Source organism: Triturus cristatus, chromosome 7, assembly GCF_964204655.1.
Source record: "Triturus cristatus chromosome 7, aTriCri1.1, whole genome shotgun sequence".
In the NCBI taxonomy this organism is placed as follows: domain Eukaryota; kingdom Metazoa; phylum Chordata; class Amphibia; order Caudata; family Salamandridae; genus Triturus; species Triturus cristatus.
This window is the reverse complement of record NC_140590.1, coordinates 940718271-940741889: the sequence shown is the minus strand read 5'-3', so window position 1 is coordinate 940741889 and position 23619 is coordinate 940718271. Positions and strand designations below refer to the sequence as shown.

At 41.7% G+C, this 23619-nt stretch overlaps 1 protein-coding gene across 1 annotated transcript in view; it reads right to left on the bottom strand.

Moving 5' to 3' along the window:
• LOC146810884 (A disintegrin and metalloproteinase with thrombospondin motifs 2-like) overlaps positions 1–23619 on the bottom strand; it is a 1551661-nt gene that overhangs the window by 237237 nt on the left and 1290805 nt on the right. Inside the window, exon 14 of the mRNA XM_085617927.1 lies at positions 16953–17076. Within this exon, the coding sequence (XP_085474053.1) occupies positions 16953–17076 (124 nt within the window). The remainder of the gene's footprint in view (positions 1–16952; positions 17077–23619) is intronic.

Here is a 23619-nt window from a genome sequence, read left to right as displayed (position 1 = left end):
TGGTGACTGCGAGCAAGCAAAAAGACATCCCGGCGAGACTTTTTCCTCGTTCGCGTTCAGTAACATCAAGTTGCCAATCGCGAGCGTGGAAAATAAACCTCCCGGCGAGATTCTCAACGCGGGGAGGTCAGGTTGCTCATTGTGAGTGGTTGCGTATGCTCGCGACTGCTCGCGATGAGAAACTACCAGTCCGTGTTGAGAAAGCTGCCGCTCGAGTAAAAATCTACTCGAGCAGCAGAAAACTTCAGCTCGCACTGTGCAAGACGACGTTTTCAATGATTGCACAGTGCCGGATGCTTGTCCGTACTGTGCAATCATTGAAAACGGCATCTTGCACAGTGCGAACAGGGTACTACGCAGTTCGCGAAGTGCTACGCGTAGCTCGCATAGTGCGAAGTGCACTTTGCGTAGCTATGCGTAGCACTACTTCGCAAACTATGCCCAGGGTTGCCAAGGAGCCAATTATAGCGAGTGTGGAGTGACATTCTTGTGTGCAATTCTACAGTTATGTTGGCTGGTGTCCCCGCACTTTGATTTTTTGGGTGCAAGAACAATGGTTTACTGGCATAAGATTTGCTGCACATAACTAGGAAAGCGGTATGAATTGACTAGTTGTTTATTTTTTGCTCACTATATTTTTACTCTTGGCAATCCCAAAGCCTAGAAGACAAGTGTGTTAATAAGCAAAGAAGACCTTTCTATTTTTGGCTTGCGCTTTGCCCCATATAAAATATCAGTCTTTTCCTTTATGGACAGGTTAAAAAAGCCACAATTCATATTTGCACCCAGAAAACAGCTGCCTATTTCCTCAGGAAGTTCTTCCAGTAAGGAAAATTAATTGTTGAAAACGCTAACGTCCTCTGAAGAGATGGCTACCTCTGCAACGTCACGCAATTCCTCTCAGCAGTCTACCTTGAGTAAATCTCAATCTCCTTCTTCTTCTTCAAAAAGACTAAAGCAACACCCTCCATCACCTGAGAAAACTACATTTTCAACTCTCTAGAATTATTGTTGAAGGAGATTAGGGAACTGCGAACCTTTGGTGAAGAAACGAATAAGCGTATCCAAAACTTGGATGACAAATGGACACTAATATAAAATCGTGTCTCAATGGTAGAACAGCAGGTGGAGGACTTGCATGAAAGAACAGCTAAACTTCAGCTTTTGGAGAAAGAGGTTGGCCAACTCAAAAGACGGGCAGAATATTTGGAAAACGGAAATAGGAGAAATAACTTGTGCATGTAAGGTCTTCCGGAGGCAGTTGAGGGCTATGATCCTGTTTCCTTCTTTACATCCTCCCTTCCAAAATTGCTGGACATGTCATCTTCTACTTTGCTTAATATTCATAGGGCTCATAGGCTGAGACCTCGTCTCACCTCTTCCATGTCGCCTGCAAAACCCAGAGGAGTTATATTATTTCTGCAATTCACAGATTTGATGTGGGTTCTTGCTGCAGCCAGGGCTAAGCGACAGGTGTCCTGGATGGGACAGAGGATCTTCTTGTCTCAAGATGTCTCCAATGCCACGGCTGCCAGTAGAAAGGAGTACTTAGGTCTTCGGCTTTCTTTAAAAGCTTTGGGTGCACGTTATAGTCTCTTTCATCGCTGCATCTTCAAAGTCACCTATCAAAACAAAACTTCCAGTTTTGAAGATCCAGCAGACCTTAATAGATTTATACAGTCTCACAGATCGCCGGGCACTATTGATACGGGTGGTCCTTCTTCATGTTGACTACCCGTTTTAACAGCATTTTGTCTATCCATTCTTTGTGTATAATGGCCTTTGTGGGCTCGATGTTGTTAGATGCAATAGATGTATTTATGGTTGTTCTTCGTCATTTTAACTATTTGATGTTATAGTTAATTTTATTATGATGTTCTTCTTCTTTGTTCTTGTCGTCATGCTATCATATTTGGTATTACAACTTGTTCTTTTATCTGCTTCTCTTTTCACGGATACATTCTATTTGTCTGTACAGTGCATCAGTCTTCATCCTTGTGTGTTTCCTGATGTGGTGCAGACTCCTTCCTCTCAGGTGTGTCATCTGTTTTTGTGTCGTCATCACCCCAGTTCCTTTTCTGTTCCCCTACAGGAATCGGTTTTCTTTTTCAGTCTTCCTGTCTGGACTTGTACTGTTTTCTCTCCTTACTATTTCTTCCCCATTTCCACTTCCCTCCTCCCTTTCCTTTTTGCTTTTTATCTTTCTCTCTGATTGTATTCCTATACTGCACTTTCTATTCTTGCTATTAATTGCTGGGTTCTTCATATATGCCTCATTGCTTCATTCTGATTTGGTTCTTCATCAGGAAACTCACCTTACACAGTCTGAAGCTTTGAAATTTAAGCAAGCTTGGGTTGGCTATGTGTTCATTTCCCCACCAATTAATAAGAAAAATGGGGTTGTGATATTGGTTAAAAATCCCTTAATGTTAATACAGTTTCTCAACAAATAGATGACATAGGAAGGTGGATTATAGTACGTTTTATCATAGATAATGTCCCCCTCACTATTGTGAATGTTTATGCCCCAACGCAACCTGATATTCGTTTTTGGCCTATCATCACATACAAAATGTACACAATTTCATGACTCTTACTTTATTTAGGAGGGGACTGTAATCAAATAATGGACCATTTTAGATAGGCAATCCTCGGTTCACTTTTCACCCCATAAAATGCATAAACAATTTCACTCTATTATTTCATAAGGGAGCCTTGGTGGATTTGTAGAGATTGTCTAATCCAACTGACCGGGAATATACTTTTTACTCTGTGTCTCATGGTTCACTTTCACGACTGAACCATATATTTCTCTCTAAATCTCTTGCACAGCTTATTATATAGTCACATATTTCTCCAATTGTACTTTCTGACAACGCTATGGTTATTACAGACTTGGATTTGGTTCCCCCAGTCCTCCTTTGCATCGCTGGAAATTTAACAACTATTAACTGCAGGATGCCCAATTCTCTAGTTTGTTTATTGCCTTTCCTTTAATGATAATCTAGAAATCTCTCCTTCCCTACTCTGGGATACATTCAAAGCCTCGGCGTGTGATTTTATTTTAAATTATGTTTCTAAACAATAAAAGACGCGGTTAAAACTAGACTTCTTTCATCGATTAAATCCATAGAAAATAAATATTCCTCTTCTAAACTGTCCTCTGACCTTAACGCTCTGCTTAAAGCCAAATTGCAAATTAACTCTAACTCTACTAAGGAAGCCTCCTCTGTACTTCTTCGAAAAAGTGTGCATTATTATGGAGGGGGAAATAAAGCTGGTAAGCTATTAGGAAAAAAGGAACGGCACATTATTGATTCTATTTCCAGTTTGTCAGGTAAATATACTACTAAACACCAAGATATTTTGTTACGTTTTATAAATCTCTCTATACACCCAAATCAGTTCCCTCTTCCTCAGCAATTGTGGACTATCTACACCACACCCTCATCCTGTTTCCCAGATATGGATTTTGACTCTTTAGAAAATGGCCCTTCTTCTGAAGAAATTGCTGCAGCCTTAAGAGCGCTTAAATTGGGGAAAACCACTGGTCCAGATGGTTTTACAGTTGAGTTTTATCTCCATTTTTCTAATATTCTTCTTCCCTATTTGTATAATTTATTTAATCATTTTATTGCATCTTCTTCTACTTCTGGCACCTTCCAGGCAGCTAAAATTTGTCTTATTCATAAAGAGGGTATAGACCGCCATGAGTGTGAAAATTACGGACCTATATCTTTATTAAACGCTGATTATAAAATATTTGCTAAGCTCTTAGCCCTCCGTTTAGAATCCTTTCTTCCATATCTTATAGGAAAAGAACAATCAGGTTTTATCAAGGGAAGGTTTATTTCTGATAATGCAAGACTATTTCTGAATGTTCTTTGCAAAGCTTCTTTTTTTAAGTCTTCTCTTGCAGCTATAACAATTAATGTGGAGAAGGCATTTGATAGAGTAAAATGGGTTTTTGATTTCACTCTTTAAAATGGCATGGGTTTGGGCCTAAGACTAAAGGGCTTATCTCCCTTTTATATTATGCTCCCCAAGCATCTGTAATATTTAATGGCATGATTTCCTCATATGTTCCTCTAAATAGGGGGTTAGACAAGGTTGCCCTCTCTCCCCTTTGTTATTCGTTTTAGCTCTAGAGCCCTTTCTTTCTCGGGTCTGTCTTAATCCGTCTATTTCTGTCTTTCCTTATGGAGATCGACATTTAAAACTCTCTGCTTATACAGACGACGTTCTTATATTTATCTCTTCTCCTGAGAATTCGCTACCTTCTCTGTTACTTGAAATTTTAATATTTTCTACTGTCTCAAGATATAAAATCAATAAAGATAAAACGGAAATTCTCCCACTGACTAAATACACTTTTATTAGCTCTTACTCTCTTACCGATCATCAATGGTCCACTTCTGCAAAAATCAAGTATTTGGGGATGTGGTTCACGAATTCTGTTTCAGATATGATTAAGATTAATTTTACAGAACTTAGTATAAACACTGTTAAGACTCTTTCCTCTTGGAATCCTTTATTTTTATCATGGTGGGGTCGTTTAGACTCTATAAAAATGATGATTTCCCCCTTATTGTTATATCTTCTTTCTATGTTGACAGTACACATTCCTAAACATTTATGTTGACAGTACACATTCCTAAACATTTTTTTTGTTAAATTTACTCATTACTCATTCCATTTCTTTGGAGACATAAAAAGCACAGAATAGCATTAGTTACCTTACAAAAACCGAAATTGGCAGGAGGAGTTAATTTTCCTCATTTTTATGGTTATCACAGACCTTTATACTTAAGCCAAGCAGCTTATTGGACTCAGGATTCAGCCTCTGCATTTTCTCCATTATATAGATATTGAACGTACTTCTCTTCTCTCTTTTAGATTCAAATAAGTTGTATCTCTGACTGCTAAGATGTCTTTTCTTCAGTCCCCTATTTTACAGAACACAATATCACTGCTCAAATCGACTTTTCTTCCGTTCACTCTGGCTATAGCCTTATTTTTGTAAATGCGGATATGGTACAACTCCTATAAGAAGCCCCAATTTTTGGCGTACCTGGAAAGATAAAGGTTTAATGTGGGTATCTTAATTTTTTTTACAACGGCTCCCCTATCTCTTTACCTCAATTTTGCCTTGTTTATCACTGCCCTAAATCCTTTTATACTCACTTTTTTTTATTGATAAATGTAATTTTTGATGTATATGCCTCTTTACAGAATTCCTCGAAAAAGATTCATGTCCTTAATGACATTACTGAATTTTTGAAAACTGGCCCTCAGGCTTAAGCTATTTATAAGTATTTCTCCCTCCCTGACCCCTTTAGAAACAAATCCAAGTCTAAGCTTTTATGGAAGAGAGATCTGGGAGTTTCTTGGACTCGCTCTTTTTGGAATAAGGTATGGGTACGCATATATAAAATCTCACGATCTGATGGTATTACACAATCTCTTTTTTTATTATCATCGCCTATATTTTACTCCTTTGCAGTGCTCCAAATTCTCCTCATACAGTCTTGCTAAATGTTGGTCTTGTGATTTTCCAGATGCAGATTTAATGCATATCTTATTTAATTGTCCCAATACCTGTAACTTTTGGTACAAACGTTGGGCTCAGATTAAGAGGATTTTTAAGTTTGATAGCCCTTTTAATATTTGAGGTTCTCTTTGTGGGTTCACTGTCCAATTCGTTCATTTCATCTTTCCCAAAAATAAATTATTAGATACTCTATTAGCGATTGCCTTTCACCAGATTAGTTTGAATTAGAAAATATCAGATAAGTTATCCTATAAAGTGTGGTGGGATTCTGTGAGTTCCCATCATAAGTTAGATACTATGTATGCTATACAATGTACATCTTCTCATAATGTGCAATTATTATGGTTACCTCTTAGTTCATATCTCAACAAAATTGGTAGTGATGAACCAAGTATTTTATCTGCATCTTCTGAATTCTTTCGTCCCCCATGAATTTTATCTCTTTGTCCTCCTTTTATATTTAATTACATTTTCTGATATGTTACTAGGTATAGTGTTTATTACATGAGGTTATCTTAGAGGCAAACTGTTGTCACTGCTGTCAAATATTCATGATTCATCATATGATCTTTCCTTTGCCCTCCTTCCCTCCCTTTCCTCCCTCCCCTCCTTTATTTCCCCCATCCCATAAAATTAGAAAGACTTTTATGGTTTTCTTATTGATATATAATACTGCATATTCACTTTGGATTATTGCAGAGTATATTGAAATTAATAAAGTCTTTTGAAAATAAAGAAACTCTTAGTGAAAAGGTAGCAATGTGTATGTGGAAACCAAGCGTTCATGATTAAATAAGTGTGAAGCTTGTAGTTCAGTGTTTCATTTGTGCCGGTGGTTGCCAATGGGGGCCATGAGCATAATTTTTGGGGACCCAAACTTATTTCTCCAATTCAAACATTTCCAGAGAGAGAGAAAAACACACTAAGGGGAAAGGAGGAGTAAGAGAAAGACGTAAACTCCATCACAAAGTAGAAAGAAGGAACCTGCAAAAGTGACATAAAGGGTGAGGGAGTGCCTAGTAGTGGGTTAAAGAGACCTGAGGTGAACTGAAGGCTATGGGGTCCTGACATTCCACTCACCGACAATTAATTGTACCCTCCATGTCTGCTGTGAGAAGGTTCGGCACCAGCACTCTTTCTTTTACAAATTAAGCACATTATAGTTCATCATGCCATTTCCATTCTGAACTATGAAATTGTAAATATGATCCAGATTAGAGCGAGACTGAGCAGTTTGATGTTCATTTCAGGAGAAGGATGCATCGCACTATTAGTGACATAGTCCTCCATATAGATCCCAGATTGTCATGCTTCTGGTGAACTGGTTTTTCACTCATTACTTTGGGACAGAGATGTGTTACATCGAGTGTATAATCTGTCATTTAAGCTAATGAATATTAAATTGTAACGCTATGGTATGGAACAGAATACAAATGAACTGCAAGACCATGATTTAGAGAGCTATTTTCTTGCATATTTGTAGTTCAAGTATGTCTAGAAAGATCACTGATGACTGACAGGCAGGGATCGTCATAGTAAAGACTCTGCATAAGCTATTCTCAGCCATTTGTAAAACATTTTTAATTGGAATTAAGCCCCGGGTCATGAGTAGATATTCCTTTGATTTACTTCTGGCTGTTATCTGCCCTGTAGTTGGCATTGCAATTGGGAATGAGGTCTTAGTAATCTCTTTGTCCAGTCAGATTGATGCTGTGAGATTCTCATTGTGAACTCAGAAGTGACGATTTGGCCCCTCAGAGAAGAAGGTGTGCCAACAGAAGGCTTCCTTCATGGCTATACCCGGAGTTGAAGCAGAAGTAACTCACAGGGGTCACAATACAATATTATTGATCCCTGTGAACTACACCCTGCAGCAAGATTTTCCATTTCAGGATGGACGACTATTAAAATACTTTTCCTTATGGGCTACAGGCAGAAGCGGTGACGGGGCAGTTAAGGGAGGGTGTGCGTACAGTAGTGGTCTATGAGCTGTAGCTAGCAGCATTGTTGGGGCATGTCAGGAAGGCAGGTTTTGAAGCACTTGTCCTTAAGGGCTGAGCCAAGAGGCCGTGTTGCAGTAGTTCATGAAGGATGAGCACCGTGGTAATGGTTCCTATGAGCTGTCCCTGGAAGCGGTGTTGGAATCATCTAGGAAAGGGATGTATATCAAATAGAAGTCTTGCGTCTCTAAATGGGCGGGGGGTTGTATTGCAGTGAAGTATGGAATTCTATCACTGCTTAACTGCTTTTACATGTTGCTTACACTTCAATCAGCTATGCGTTGATAGATCATAAATAAATTAAACCATGTTTTCTATATTGTAGAATTGCTATCCATCTTCTCAGGCAAATAATCCTGCTTTGTTTCAAAATGTATTTTCTGTGTACTATGTGTAGCACATTGCGGCTTCTAAAATATTACATGATGCCGCTTCTCTACAGACCGCCCACTGTATCACAGCTGGTGCCCGGCTGTTTACACTCATTCTGAAGAACATGCAACATTCAGGCCTTCTCCTGCTGCACTATGAATCCACTGTGACCACTGATTTTGGTAGGCCTAGGCACCCCCCCTTCTTACCTATAATTATAATTATTTGTAACAGGGCTATACATGATATGGATAGAATCTCCTCCTCTGCCCTTTTATGGTGAGCTGAGACTATGATGAGACTAAGCTGCACAAAAAAGATCTACTGTGAGATGAAACTATGGTGTGCTCTTGAGGTGTACTGGCACATAAGACCAGCAGTACTCAGGCTTTACTACCTCAACTATTCATGAGTAATGACCATAGGCAGTTGAGATTGTGTTGGCTCATATGGGCCGACTGCTTTGTTAATTACATGTGCTGCAAGTTCAAGGTTTTACTCTTTAGAAATAAATAGTTGAGAAATACTCTAGTACATTTTTATTTGGGATTTACAATCGTGGTCACATGTTTTTTTTTTTGCTTATTTATAATTCCCCTGACATTCTGGTTTACTTTTTACCACTCACTTTTACATGCTCCACTTATTCCAATAGTGTTTTTCATTAAGGTATTCTCTTCTGTTATATTAGTGTCTATTTTCACTTTGTTTCATAGTATAATGCCTCTGCTTTTTTATACCCATGGTATATTTTCCCTTATTTCAGATCACTGTACCTATGCTTTTCTTTACCCATGGTATCTGCATTTAATCATGTTTTCTGTATCTGTCCTCTTATTATTTTGCATTTAAACTTTATCATATTTTCTTTCAACCTTTTTCTTCTTTTTTAAGTGATACTACAATAATCAAACGGTGGTGTTTAGCACTTGTTTTTTGTTGTTAAGACTGGAATAAAATATATCTCAGAACGTCATATAACATTATTTAGAATGCCAATTATTAACATTCCTCATATTGTGAGCTTTCACTTTTTTGTTCCTTGACTTGCTACACCTTAGTCCAAGGATACAAGTTATACTTGTCTTTATTGTGCCAGTTCTGTCGTACACTGTCTTGATTTTGTGGCACAACTCCAGTCTGTGCGGTCTGATACACCTGGTCCAAGTGTTGAGTCTCTTGTTAAGAGAATTGTTTGTTGTAGGATACCGCATTAGTGTTAAAGAATCCAGACCTCTAGCTTATTTTTCGTGCTACCTTTGTATTTTTCCAGACATATATTTCAAAATGTGTGCTAATTTTGTTTTATAATACGTGATTTGACATCTGATCTGATTTTACTCTGCCATCTATCGTCTGTTTTTCCATATTCAGTCCAATTTGGCATGTCATGCATCTACAACACTATAACACTTTTTAATTATTTTAGTTAAACTAGTCGTTCCTGCAGTTCATTTATCACAGCTACTGACAATTCTATATTACATTAATGGCTACGTGATCATTTAGTTTTTCTTCTTCGTCACAGTTAAATGTGAATGTCTGTTGCTTCTGGGTATTCATGTTTTAAATGAAATGTTTAAATGAGCACAGCATCATTCTTTTTACTTTTCTGGATGGCATATACTCTGCTGATCCTCTACTGGCCTCTCTCGGTCTCTAGTGACTGAGATGCTGTCAAGCGTTGATAGATCTCATTGCGTCAATGCCAGCTCTTGAGTTCTACAAAGTTAGCAAAGAGAGAAGTATTTGTGAGTCAGCATTTGTTTCACCTTTAACAATTTGCCATTCAAATTGACCTGCAGTGCTTTAGGTTTTAGCATTTAGACAAAATATTGGAAAAAAACATATTGTGTGACCAAAATATCGTGTCAAGAATATCGAAGACAGGGGAGCATGGCCAGTAGCATGGTGGACTAGACATTACGACCGGTGCTCCGATGGCCCACCGATAATCCTGCTGACATCCTTCATTCTACAAGCAATCCGGACCCCAAAACCCACTAACTGAGACTGGGGTATCAAAGCCGTGCAGAAACATCCATCCATAAGCCGTGTCAATCGGTAAACACGGAAAAACTGAGACGAGAGGGAGCGGCACTGCCGAAGGCAAAATAGAGGCGTATCGCAGCACTGGGCAGCCAAACTGAAAAATGAAGCACTGAGAGGCTGTGGGATGGCCAGAAACCACAGAAGTGACAAGATTAAGGGAGAGACATTTGAAGGCTCCTCTCGCCCCTTCGTAGCAAACAAGGACACTGGATTGTCCGTGGCGTTGGGCTGTGAGACCAGACGCTGGCGACGCAGGAGGCCGGAAGTGAGAGTAGCGACTGCAAAACTGACTGGGGCATGCTAGAACCTGGGGCGAGGTGCCCGGGGCCGAGGGGGAGTCACTTAGCCTTCTCCCACACACTGACGGGGGATGCCCCGGAAGAAACCTCGGCTTGCGTCTGTGACTCGTATCGCTGAGGGCCGAGATTTGACTCGGGAGTGAGGCCGTGCACAAAAAGGCCACCCAACTTAGTGGTCGGAGCCCCAACGCAGACACACCATACCGGTCCCCAGTGCATGGCAGTATAATTTACAATCCCTAACAGTGAGCGGGAAGGCCGCTGCCTCTGACCGGCTTGGAAATCCAATTCAGACCTGGAGGAGGAAACACATAGAGGCAACCCAATCGAGGAAGAGAAAGCCCGGGTGGAAGACGGGCGCCCATCGACATCATATCCCCCTTTGGCAGCTAGGACCGCAGGTGGTGATGGGTGGGCCCCGGAACCCCACTAGGCCTGAGAGAAAGAAAGAGAACCAGTGAGGACCCCTGCCCTCAAGAGGAACTTGCTGACCCTGCTAGGGACGGACCCACACGGGGCCAAAACACTGCCGAACTGCAGGGGCATTTGCAGCCTGGACTGGCCGGGGGCTGACCCGGGCCTGGAGGTAGAGACACAGCCTACTCTGCACCTGCCCCTCCCCAGTGTGGGAGACATCATTGGCCAGCTCGTAAACCAAAGGTGATCTGGAGAAGCAGGCGGGCAGTGGGCGGGATAAATCCGCCACCAGGGGTACCTTCCCCCCCATAATCCCAGAATGGGGGGTTAGGCAAAGAACTGTGAGGTGGTGTGGAGGATCCCACAAAGTCCAGAGTGGATTCTGGGACGGGCCTAGCACAGAGGAGGCCCCTGGGGTAAAACTGACACCCCGACCCTAAAAAAGAGGTCTTAAAGCCAAGCCAAACCAAACCCAACTCAAAAAGGAAACGACCTTCGCCGGACCAGAGCTGGGGAATCGGGCGGTGAACCCAGACCCCCCGGCAGGGTAGAGACCGGTTGCTCAACAACGGGCAAGTGTGGGGCAACTCAAAGGATCCTAGATAAGGCCAGAAAGCAACACCTGACGAACTCACAACCCCAGCCCAGAAACCACTAATCTAAAACAAATCCAAGTGGAGCCAGATGCCGAGGCTCTGGGATCTCCCCGCCGCCCCAGATCAGGAACTTTCATGGGCCTCGAAGAGGGTGGAGTTTGTTGAGGCCCATGGACCAGGGGATATCTCGGATAAATACAGGAACTACACGGAGAAGGTCCCGGCAAACCCAATGCCAAGATGACAATACAGCAGTCTAGACCCCCACCACCAATAACAGGATTGAAAAGTCCCCAAACAACAAAGGCAGGTAACAATGGATAAGTTTGCTAAAGTTATTGAGGCCCTGCTGGCACAAGCTGAGGCCACTACAGAAATACGGGACAACACTATACTGCTCCATGTGATTTAATCCTCCAGAGAAGCCCTAGAGGGTAAGATCGACGAAATCCAAATCAATGTCAATTTGCTACATCGGGACCTCCGCAACATTTCCGAAAAAGTCACGCAGGCCGAGCAGAGAATATCAAAAGTCGACAACACTTCTCACACCCTCAGGAAGGAAGTCACAGCCTTAACTACAGCTACGAAGGAGGTGGCCTGGAGGGTTGATGACACAGGAAATCGTGCCTGCAGAAACAACTTGTGCTTCATCGGCTTCCCAGAAGCAATAGAATGCTCAGATACATGTGCTTTCCTGCGCAAATGGCTAATGGACTCCCTCCCAAATGCACGATTCTCCCCCTGTTTTGTGATCGAGAGGGCCCATAGAATACCTGGACAAAAATTCCCAACCCGAGCACCGCCAAGGGATTTGATCGCACAGTTTTTTAAACTATCAGCACTGAGAACTCATACTCAGAGAAATGAGACAAACTGGAGAGAACAACGCAAGACATTCGACTCGGTGAAAGGAAAGCTGCAGTACCTCCAAATACAATACATGCTTCTCTTTCCGGCCAAGTTAAAAGTAATATTACAGGCCAAAACATTATTTTTTCAAACTCCAGAAGAAGCATGGCAATGGATAGAAGAACACCCTCTGAAAAAAGCAACAGGGGAACAAACGGCAATCTCCAGGAGAGGCCCCCTACCAGACAATAGACTTAGACCACAGAGCCTAAAACTGAAGTTTAATACAGGCCGTTCAGGAGACTACACCAGGGCAACACCATACCGGAACAGGAAAACCACTAAGTCAGTACTCCAGACTTCAGACTCTGAAGACACTCGCCCAGGAGGCAAGACAAGAAGGAAGACTCATGCAACCAGGACAAGACAGCGACACGCAACCCGGAGCATACAGAGCAAGAAATCTCATCAGATCCGGATAGCGACCATCCACTACTACAGGAGATTAATCTCCTGGAGGAACCCAACTCAGACACAATGGCACATGAACCAGCACCGCAGATCGGACAAAGTGAGAATGAAGAATGATGACCTATGTCGGGCCATCCGAGGGCCGAAGGGACAGTAAGCTGGCAAGGAGTTCTCCCCCCCTCGTTTGTGGGCATTTGTTTCTTTCTATCTTTCCTTTAGTTCACACTTTCGTTTGACTCTTCTGTGTTGTTCCTTTCTCAGTATTTTGTCTCCCCCTCTTCTCCTCTAAGAGGAGGTTTCAGAAAAGACGTGGAATATGGCTTATCAGCCGTCTCCCAGTTTAGTAAACATATACCAGATAACCAGGGAGATAGGAGAATAGGAACACACGCAGGGATCTAAGGTGGGAGGGGGACAGACCTCTCCAATCCATCCACGACAAAGTTGGTCATGTTGACCCATAGGGGTAGCTGCGTGGGCTAGAATGGGTGGGTAGGGAGGGCAGGGAGTTGGGGTATTGGGAATCAGAAAGTTAAGTTAGAGTTGAAATCAGGCAGCATCCTTTCAAAACAGCACAGTAGAAGTCAAGGGAACACAAGAAAGCACTTGTTATACTGTGCTCTTATTCTGTCGTCACCTTCTAACTTCTGTGTCATGTTGTTCCGTGGAATGTGGGGCCTATGACATATGGGGGTTCTGTTGTCAGTGACTTGGTGGTTGGAGCTGCTGTGTCTCCTTGGCATAGGGTTCCTGCTTTACATTAAACTTGGATCCTGAATATACCTGCCACCTAGTTCTTCTTTGGATAAATGTCATTACTAAGTCGTCTGACACACACAGAAGCGATATGGCAGTACACAATAACGAAACATACTCAGTCCTGTCCTGGAATGTAAATGGGTTGGGAAACAAGGTGAAGAGAGGCCTAGTGTCAGCATATATCAAGAGACTGAAGCCTGAGGTAATATTCCTTCAGGAAACACACCTGAAGGGAACACAATGCGGATTCCTAGGCAGAGGGGCCTATAAGACGCTAGCAGAGCAGATTTCTCTACCGCAGCGAGAGGGGTCGCAATCCTCATCAGGAAATCCCCACCTTTCAGAATTGAATGCACATGGGTTCACCCTAACGGGACATACGTGGCTGTAAAGGGAATATGGGACAGGAAGGAGATCACCTTGATCAGTGTCTATGCTGCCCCGAGACTGCAAAAACAGACGTTGGGGAAGTTTACAGACATCCTCTTGCAGGCGGGCTCCAGTACTCACATTAAAGGCAGAGATTTCAATGACGACTACAAGCTGCCCCAAAGACACACAACTCAAACGCTTTACTGACACATTAGCATTAACAGATGCGTGGTGTAGACAACATCCACATACCAAGGCATACTAATTTTATTCAGGCGTCAATAGAGTCTTTTCAAGAATCGACTATATTTTCGCCCCGGCTGGGGAAGTAACAGAGATCCAGAAAGTAGAATATTTGGCAAGAGGTCTCTCAGATCACTCGAGACTAGGTATATCCACAGATGTCGATCTCCCCAGAAAAAAGCTAATATTAACTAACTTAGGCCTGGTGGTCGTCAAGCGAGACCTGGCATGCAAGTGTGGGATGGCACAGCGGCCCACATTATGTTAGTCGAGAAGGGGAATGGACTTATACATGTCAGGGGAAAAAATATATATATTGTCAGGATCCGATAGCCAGCGCGCCGACTGCAGTGACCCCATACGCAGCAGCTCGAAACACGTCTGTTCTGAGACTACAAGTCCCGGCGGGCGTTGCGAGAGACATATCACGTGACTCGCGCAACGCCCGTCGCGGACGTAAAAAGGGCAAAGGTCGACTCCTTCGGAGCCAATAATTCTTCCGGACTTGACGCTGCAGTGAAACCCCGCATTTGGAGAGAGGAGCTCGGAGGCATACGGAATCGGGCAGCGCGAGGGCTGCACACATGCCCGGAGACTTCCAACTACCGAGGTAGGCATTGTTTCTTTTGTTTTATATTAGTTGCCTGAAACCTCTTGCCACTGCCTCTTGCTCTCCCCTATAAGTTAAGCCGTACCTTCTTTGCTTTTCAGGTGAGCTGGCGCAACAGAGTATGTAATGCTGGTTTTCATGTCAACAGTTCATACCGGATTATATAGACACGGGTCTCATATGGTGTTTGTCTTTTCTTGTTTTCAGATCTCCCTCCCTGCAGTCCCCACCCTTTCCTTCCCCCGCTCGATTACCCCAACAATCCGTGTTCACTGACATGCCGGACTTAGGGTTGTCCAGAGGTGGGCCCCTTTAGAGCATCAACACAGCCCTGGGGACACGGAACGGAGGAACCTGACATATATCGCCCGCGGATGTCCAAAGAGGTTCAAGAAAATCTGGAACGCATGGATACAGTTTTATGGACTCCTGGGGGAGGGATCCCAGGAAGCTACCCAACCTGAACTGCAAGTTAATACAGAAGAGTAGAGGGGTGGGACTGAGATAAAGGGTATTTGAGAAGTAAGCATCACTAGATCATGTATCGATATTGCACTTGACCAGACCTTTTGTGGATTACATTATGGTGATTCTGAATCAACTGTTGGAAAGTATATGCTGTACCTGTATTAAAAAAAATATATATATATATCGAAGACAAAAATATTGGGAAAGTAAGTTTCAATAGGTAAGCAGAGTTTTACTACATATAATTCCACATATATGTATCGTACCGATATATATATATCTTCAAGGTAAGCAGGTGTGGAGTTAGATAAAGTAAATCTATACTTACCTATTTGCACTTACATTCTCGATATTTTCGTCCTCGATATTTTTGACACGATATTCTGCCCACATGATATTTCTATAACCACTATTCTGACAGTGATTTTTAACCTTTATGTTATGAGAATTTATAATGCGCATGGCTGCGCTAGCAAAGGACTTCCCAGCACACCTAACAAAGTCAGCAAGAGGGAGACTAAAATGCTTCAAAGCAGTGCAACAGCCAGATCATAAGCTACTTTAAGCAAAATTACATTTTGGGGCCAAATATGAATGATGGAGGAGTCACAGATTGTTAGTCCCACACATGCAAGTACTAAAACCACAAAGATCAGCAGTCTGTTAGGGGGCTTCAGAACAACAGGCCCATTACGAGTTTGCACTCTTAAATGGGGAATAACCATGGCAATCTATGCTATGGCACAGACTCCCATAGGATTTCCACGATTACCTAGCCTTTGTCGTGGAGAAATACAAAATGAGCTCACCTGCAGAATATAAAGGCCACACGAGTCTCTAAATTCACACAAATATTTATAGGTTTTAGGCTGAATCAGGGCTCCCTGGAGGGATAGTGGTGCCTGAAGGTTTGGGGGCCGCTGGGGCCTGCGTTGCATCCCTAGGCTTTTGTAAACCCATAATTTGACCAGGTTCCCCCTAGTGAAATTTCCACGTGACAAAAAGCAGAAGTTGTCTTTTTCTTGCAAAACCTATAATTCTTTATGCATCCAGTATCAATAGTTAGTAGTTGAAACAATATTTAGAGGGCACTTCGGAATAGGATCTTTAAATTTTGGGAAACGGTGCCATTCTGGTGTGGCCAGAAAAAGTTATCTATTTTTCCATGTGCCCTGTTATCTCTTCAAGAGTCCATAGAGCTGATGGCATGTTTTGGTGTTGAATGAATAATGGTTCAAAAACTTGAAGAGTTTCCAATCAGAAGAAAAATACAATAAGAGCTCTTTTATTAAGAAAATATTTTTTAGGGTATCTGGGCCCTCTTAAATGTAAATCCTAAGTAATATGTAGCTGTAAGAGGAATATTTTGGAAATGTTCTGAACAAGAAGACTTTTATCTTTGTCATCACCAAACTTATAGTTGTTAAATAAAATAAAAAGTGGGCTTCATTCAAAACAATTTTTTCTGCGAGTACTTGTACATTACACCTGCCTTAAATGTGAGCCCCATCGGAATATCCAGCCTGGTTCACAAAGACTACCTGCTTGCCCAGAGAAATCACAAGTAGTCTGAACCAGGACATACCAGCTCATTGAAAATGCTTTGGGAAGTGGGCAGGGATATTTAGGCGTAGCTCCCAGCCTGGAGTAGGACACACATACTCAAATAAACGTTCTGAGTCTTTATTTTCAGGTCTCCAATACTATCCAGCCAAACGTTGGGAGTACTTATTTTTTAAAGCTACTGTTGTAACAGTGTGAATAGAGAATCCATTTTACATGGTGAATTGGTGTGCCTGCTTGTAAATGGCAACAAATGAACAAGATATTGTTTCATGTCTGTGAATAATGGTCACGCTGATCAAACAACTACTAGTGCAGTCGCTTTACCTTGCTTCTTTGGCGCCCTTGTGAAGGTTCCTTTCACAACTTTACAGTGTGAGTTGTCTCCTCCGCACACGCCACATTTATCTTCCTGCTTGGTGGAACCGATCACCTTGTCACAACCAACTTTCTTCAGGTAGAAAAGAAAGTGCATAAAGGTGTTCAGCTTAGATACTTAACAAACATATCAGGAAACAGTTTAATTGTAAAGATTAACAACATTTATGTTATTGGTTACCTTTTGGTTAAATTGATAGATACTTTAAAAAACAATGTATTTCTTTTGTTATCCCCTCTAGGGAAACATGATATATAAAAATGTTGTTTAATGTTAGAGAGCAATAAAAGTCAGAAGTTGAACACCAATCCACAGTCTAATCATATTGGCTAAAATGTTTACATTGCAGAGCACCCAGCCACTAATAATTTAACAGATATAGTCTTGCAGATGTATATGACATTAAAAAACAGTTTATTTGCATGTAAGGAGAAAACGGAGTCACTACTCGTCAGTGGCGGCTGCCGCAAAGCCCAAGTGGGGAGGCACAGGACGGGGCATTAGGGAATAATTAAGGAATAATACATGGGATTCTGTAATCCCTTTAAATTGGCCTGACTCCAATTTCTTTACAATGGCAACTTGTGATGCACTGAGTCTTCGATTAAAACGAAAAGATATCAACACTCAACTGTTATAAGATATTACAGTCGAGTTCAGATGTCACAATGCCTGCTGCCAGAGCCGGCAACCATAAATGAAGCAGCAATTTAGCATCCAAAGGTTGCTTTTCTTTCTTCTGCTCTATTTTTCTAGCTCATAATGACAAGCACAGAGAACATGTTGATTTTTGGCACTTTTTATATAGTTAGAGAAAAGCTAGAATCTTTCTACATATGTATTTTTGGCACTCCTGAGATTGTTCGAGAAAAGCTAGAATCTTTCTGCATGTTTCTACACAATCCACGCTACGGCAGGTGTATTGAGCTCTCTTGCAACTAATATCTAACAGGTTTTTGATCTACATGATAAGGATATTGCAAATCACCTCAGAGTTCCATAACCTTATAAAGAAACTCTGCCTTCTGCCTCATTCCTCTATATGGTTATGAGACTCCTCAGATATAATTCTCTGTATGGCAATCCTTTTTTCAATGCAAAAGAGTGATTAAATAGGTTTCAAGGAAACCATGTGTTATGAACCGCATATGCTTTTGAACAAATATCTTGTACTGTAAATATCTATCCAGCCAGAAGAACGAAATGTGTTGTTTTACCTCAGGCACCAATGGAAAAGACTATACTCACACTGACTGCCAGTAAACAAAAATATATTCACAACCATGAGTCATTCACCATCTTTGAAATATAATCTTTCAATATCTGTGCCATTTCCACTCTATGGTGTCTTACACATGAAAAAATGATAATCCAGGGTGTTGTGTGGAGGGCAAGAGGACTCGGACAATGTCTACTACATTTGCAAATCTAGATACAGTAATTGTTATTGCAAAAAGTCACCACAAAAAAATCTGCCTGTATAAATAGGTGTGTTTCGCTTTTCAAAGATGGTGTTTAGCTCCCCAGTGGAGCAATGGTGACCTGCAAGGAGCTTCAGCCTGTATTTTAAATAGTGTAAAAGTCCACATCGCCCTAATGTTTATTGATATAAGTACCTCATACAATCAGCAAAGACATTAGTTATATGGTAAACCTATAGAGAGCGGTTGGGAGCCAAGGGATAGAGTGATAGCTTCTTGCATCAGTTAAAATCACACGTCATTAAGCAGTGGAGCATCCTAAAATCGTTAGCTCTCAGGTTTGTATCCATGCTTACTTTTGCTTTTGACAAACTAGCCGCGAACACTCCATTCTTTAGAGTGGACAAACCTGATGAAAGCATTGCGGCTTCTGACACGAGTCACATCTGCTCCTCCAGCAGATGAGGACATCCTCAAGGCTTCTGAATTATGATTCAGAGCCACTTTTCCAACATAAAGAAAAGTTCCACCTGCTCTTCCTGCACAAGAGGATGCACCGGTAGCTTTCGACTTGTAAGTCGGTCAGAGTTGCTCCTACAACAGAGGCATAGTCATGTGATAGTAAGTCTTACAAAGACACTACTTTTGGTGCCACAGAATTAAGATTTCATCTTTTTCTTAGCTCTTATTCTACCCAACCATACATCTAATTAAAGATGCACTCTTCTCCTTCAGGATTCCAGTCTGTGGGTGGTTTCCCAGCATTGAACCAGTGTGAGGTTTGATTCTTATAGCATCCTCTAGGGACTCAGTGGATTGTGTAGAATCCCATTGGGTAAAGCCATCAGGGAAATTTGGTCCTGCCTAGCTAAGTGCAGGCCTGGAAACAGGAAGAACCACTTAATCCACATGGCAGAAAGCCCAATCCTAAATGGCTGCCACACTATATTTTTGCTCCCAATACATTATAGTGACAGAAAAGGATAGTTACAATTGTGTGTCTAAGACCTATAAAAGAGTTACTACAACTCTTTACAAAAGGATACCTTATTATCACAAAGTATTTCAACTTCTAGGCCATTTGTTCATTTGCTAAATCCTTGGCATTGTCCTACACCCCTTCAGTTACCTGAAGGCCGCTGGAAGAATTAACAGGACTTCTCCACTTCAAAAAACCATTTTTGTCCAGTCTTCTCTCTCCTGTAGTTTTTCCACACTCCTTGACTCCATACCAGCATTTTGGTGTCACCCCTAATGGCCCAAATATGTTATATGTATGTTGACTGAGTCTATCTCCAAACACTCAAGTGACTCAGGCAGCCTTGGTAAGGTTACTTCTCATGGGTCGCACTAATGTAAATCAATAATGCTCCGTGTACAACCACGATGATATGTCATGTGACACAATTCAGAGCTCCTGCACTCTACCAATGCCCTGACCTAACTCAAGCACACCAACATGACAAGATTCAGACCCCAAGCAGTTAGTAAACAGAGGAACTCAGACTAACAAAGTACCACTGCAAGCAACTGAAGGGGAGAAGGAGAATGAGCAAAGACAACAAAGACAGGAGTACATTCAAGTTTGTGTAAAAACTAGGGAGCGACCCCACTAGCCAAAAGACAGGGTACTTCAAGTAAATATAAAAGAAAAGATCTCTTGGGTATCTATAAAGAACCACCACTCATTAAGTGTGTGCTACTATGTCATACATACATATTGATCAAATGAAAGGACACGATAAAACTTGAACAGCAATTTGAACCCAGCAGAACAACCGCATGTGACAAAGAGATAAGAAACTTCAATTCATATAGTACATACAAAATGTATTAAAAAATATAATTACATTAAAAAGTATCTGCAAGATACTGCGTGAAATCATTATTATATTTTGTCCTGATGAAGGTGGAACCCCAATAATTCCCTACCACCGAAACGTGTCGCCGCTTGTGTTTTCAGAAATTGGTTATATCCAGGAACTACTTCATGTCTAATTTGATGATGAAACAATAGACTGATGGGATTTTATTTATTGATTCTTGCTGGGAATAACCGTTGTTTGATGAATGTAATGATTTCACGCAGTGTTCTTTCTCTCAAGTTTTTTCTTTAATTTGTATAAATTTGAATTTATGTATTTTATTATTGAGATTGTTTGATCTTGCAGATACTTTTTAATGTGATTATATTTTTTAATACATTTTGTATGTACTATATGAATTGAAGTTTCTTATCTCTTTGTCACATTCGGTTGTTCTGTTGGGTTCAAATTGCTGTGCAAGTTTTGATTGGTATTATTGTGTCCTTTTGTTTGATCAATACCGATGATGAAATGTGTATGTATGACATAGTAGCACACACTTAATGAGTGGTGGGTCTTTATAGATACCCAAGAGATCTTTTCTTTTATATGTACATTCAAGTTTGCCATTAAACGCTACCACCAACTAATCCGGACTATTTAACGCACCAGTTTGGATGAATGCATCCACGCTAGTACCAACAGAAGTGAGGAAATGTTTGTCATCAAGAATGATTTCACCCCAAAAGTAGCCGCCTTCCAATCAACCACACCCTCAGAGGACCTCTACAACAACCTCTCCTTATTTTTCAGCAACAAAATCCCCACCATAAACTGCAACTTTAACTTGCAACCGGACAGACAGACCTCACAAATAAACACCCAATCTCATCCCTAGTACGGTACATATACTTTGTATATAGCATCTGCGTACTTTAGTTCACTCACTCATTTCCACTACGCCGTTTTATTCGAGCACCTCTCTTTGTGATGCAATGTGTTCATATGTTACTGATTTGTTTTTTTTCGGTAATATTTATTTGACTGTATTCTTAAGAAATATCAATCAGCTTGTTTAGAGTTTCCAAGGAAGTCTAGGCATACAGTCCCACCGGTGTTTTGCTAAATTATACAAATGTGCCCGTTTCCAGGCATATTGGGCTGTTCCATTATTTTTAATATAGAAACACCTAACAGTCCTCTCCTTGCTGATGAACGCCTCAGCGGACCCTACAATACTCATCAACTACAGACTGATGTCCATGCTTCCACACCCAGCCACGGTATTGGAGAAAATCATCAACAACTCCTCAACACCACCCAGTCCGGATTTAGACTCAACTGTAGACTGAAACTGCCCTCATCACTGCCACAGACCTCATCTGCATGATCCTGGATAGAGGAGACAAAGCAGTCCCCATCCTCCAGGACCGCTGCATTTGATACGGTCTCCCACCCCATTCTCATCCTCATCCAAAGCCTGAATGGCATCCGAATTGAAGGGTCTGCTCCCTCCTGACTGCCAGGACCTAGACAGCTAGGCATCCTTCACCTCAGACACCCAATCCCCTCATCAGCAGAGTCCCGTAGGGCTTCTCCTGGGCCCAACTGTATTCAATGCTTACAGGTTATGTTATGTTATTTTAATTTGTAACATGTACAAATCACCCCGGGAACGTATATCGGCGCATGATCCCTCTGGCCAGAATCATCTGCACTCACAACATCAATGTCCTCTGATATACCAAGGACACGTAACTTATCATCTCTGTCACAGAAACGATACCCAGCACCTGAAACAAGTTCACGGCATGCATGACCAAAGTTGCAGACTGGATAGAGTCCAACTGTCATAAGCTGAACATTGACAAGACGAGATTGTCATCTATGGGAAGAACCCCTCATTGTGTGACTCCACCTAGTGGTCTGACCAAACTAAGATGACAATGCCAAAAACCTCTGGATCATCATTGACAGCAAAATCGGAATAGCCACCCATTTCAACACAATCACTGCCTCATGCTTCAACACTCTGAAAATGCTAAGGAAGATTTTCAAATGAATCCTAACCAACAACAGGAAAACAGTCATCCACGCCCTCATCACTAGCCAGCTGAACTATAGAATAACCATCAGCGCTGGGATCAACAAACAACTCACAAGGAGGCTGCAGACTATTCAGAATTTGACAGCCAGAATAACTCTGAACCTCCGATGCCACTCTCTTATCTCGTGTCACCTCAAGGAGCTACACTGGATACCCATACACAAATAAGGGCAATTCAAACTCCTTACCCACACTCTCAAAGCACTACATACCTCTGGCCCAGCATTTCTCCGTAATTGCATCAGCTTTCACAAACACCTCCACACACCTTTCCTTGACCTGGACTCCTTCTTGCATGTATTCCATGCATTCGGAAAATTAGATCCAGCGATCAAGCCTTCTCCTACATTGCCCGTAAAGTGTGAAATGACCTGCCGCTACACATCCAATCCTCCCTGGCACCTCTCGAATTCAGCAACAATGTGAAGACCTGTCTCTTCATGTGATCACATTAGGCCCTAGGAGTGGCAAGTTCCACTCCTACTCAGCGCCAGGATATCCTCCTGGGTGATAGCGCGCTTTACATATCGACATAACAAATTCTTGTTCCTTGAGTGGGATTGGGCTGATTGTATTCCATTTGAGATTTAATCTCATGGTATCCACTAGAGAAGGAAGTTCAGTACCTTGAGCAAGGGCAACCAAGGACTGTGAGAAGCTGGAGGCCACAGGTTACATTCCTGTGGTTGAGGAATGGATGCCACTGTCCTGAGTACTCAACACTACTACTAATGTTATCAAATGAAAATAATTTAACTGATAATGATATAATGTTTGCAGGAGCGGGAGAGAGAGAGAGACAATGTGTGTGACACATAAAACCACCAAATACATGGAAATGTCACACGGTAAACTCAAACTTGGCAGCTCTGCTAAGGTGAGGTTTGGAAGTTCTGCTCGGGTACTCTATTCAGGCAGTTCCTGCACGTGTTAGGCAAGCCTGACATCAGCCATTACTTTATCGTGATTTAATTAGTTTCTTAAATTAAATTATCTGTGTGTCTCTGTAGAGGGCAAGGCAAATGAGATGTCTGACAAACACCAAAACATATTAACAAAAAGCAGGTTTGTTTTCAGGCAAAGGAAATTTATTTAGTTTAAAACTTCAGGAACGAAAACAGACTGTAAGAAATTACCTGCCAGACTTATATCTCATTTCATAATAATTGGAAGGAGAAGCAGAAGTAGAACTATTTGTGCTTGTCCCCACACAAAATAAATCACGCAAGACATAATAGGAGCACAGATGCAATGCATAATACCTGCCGGCAAACAGTGGAAA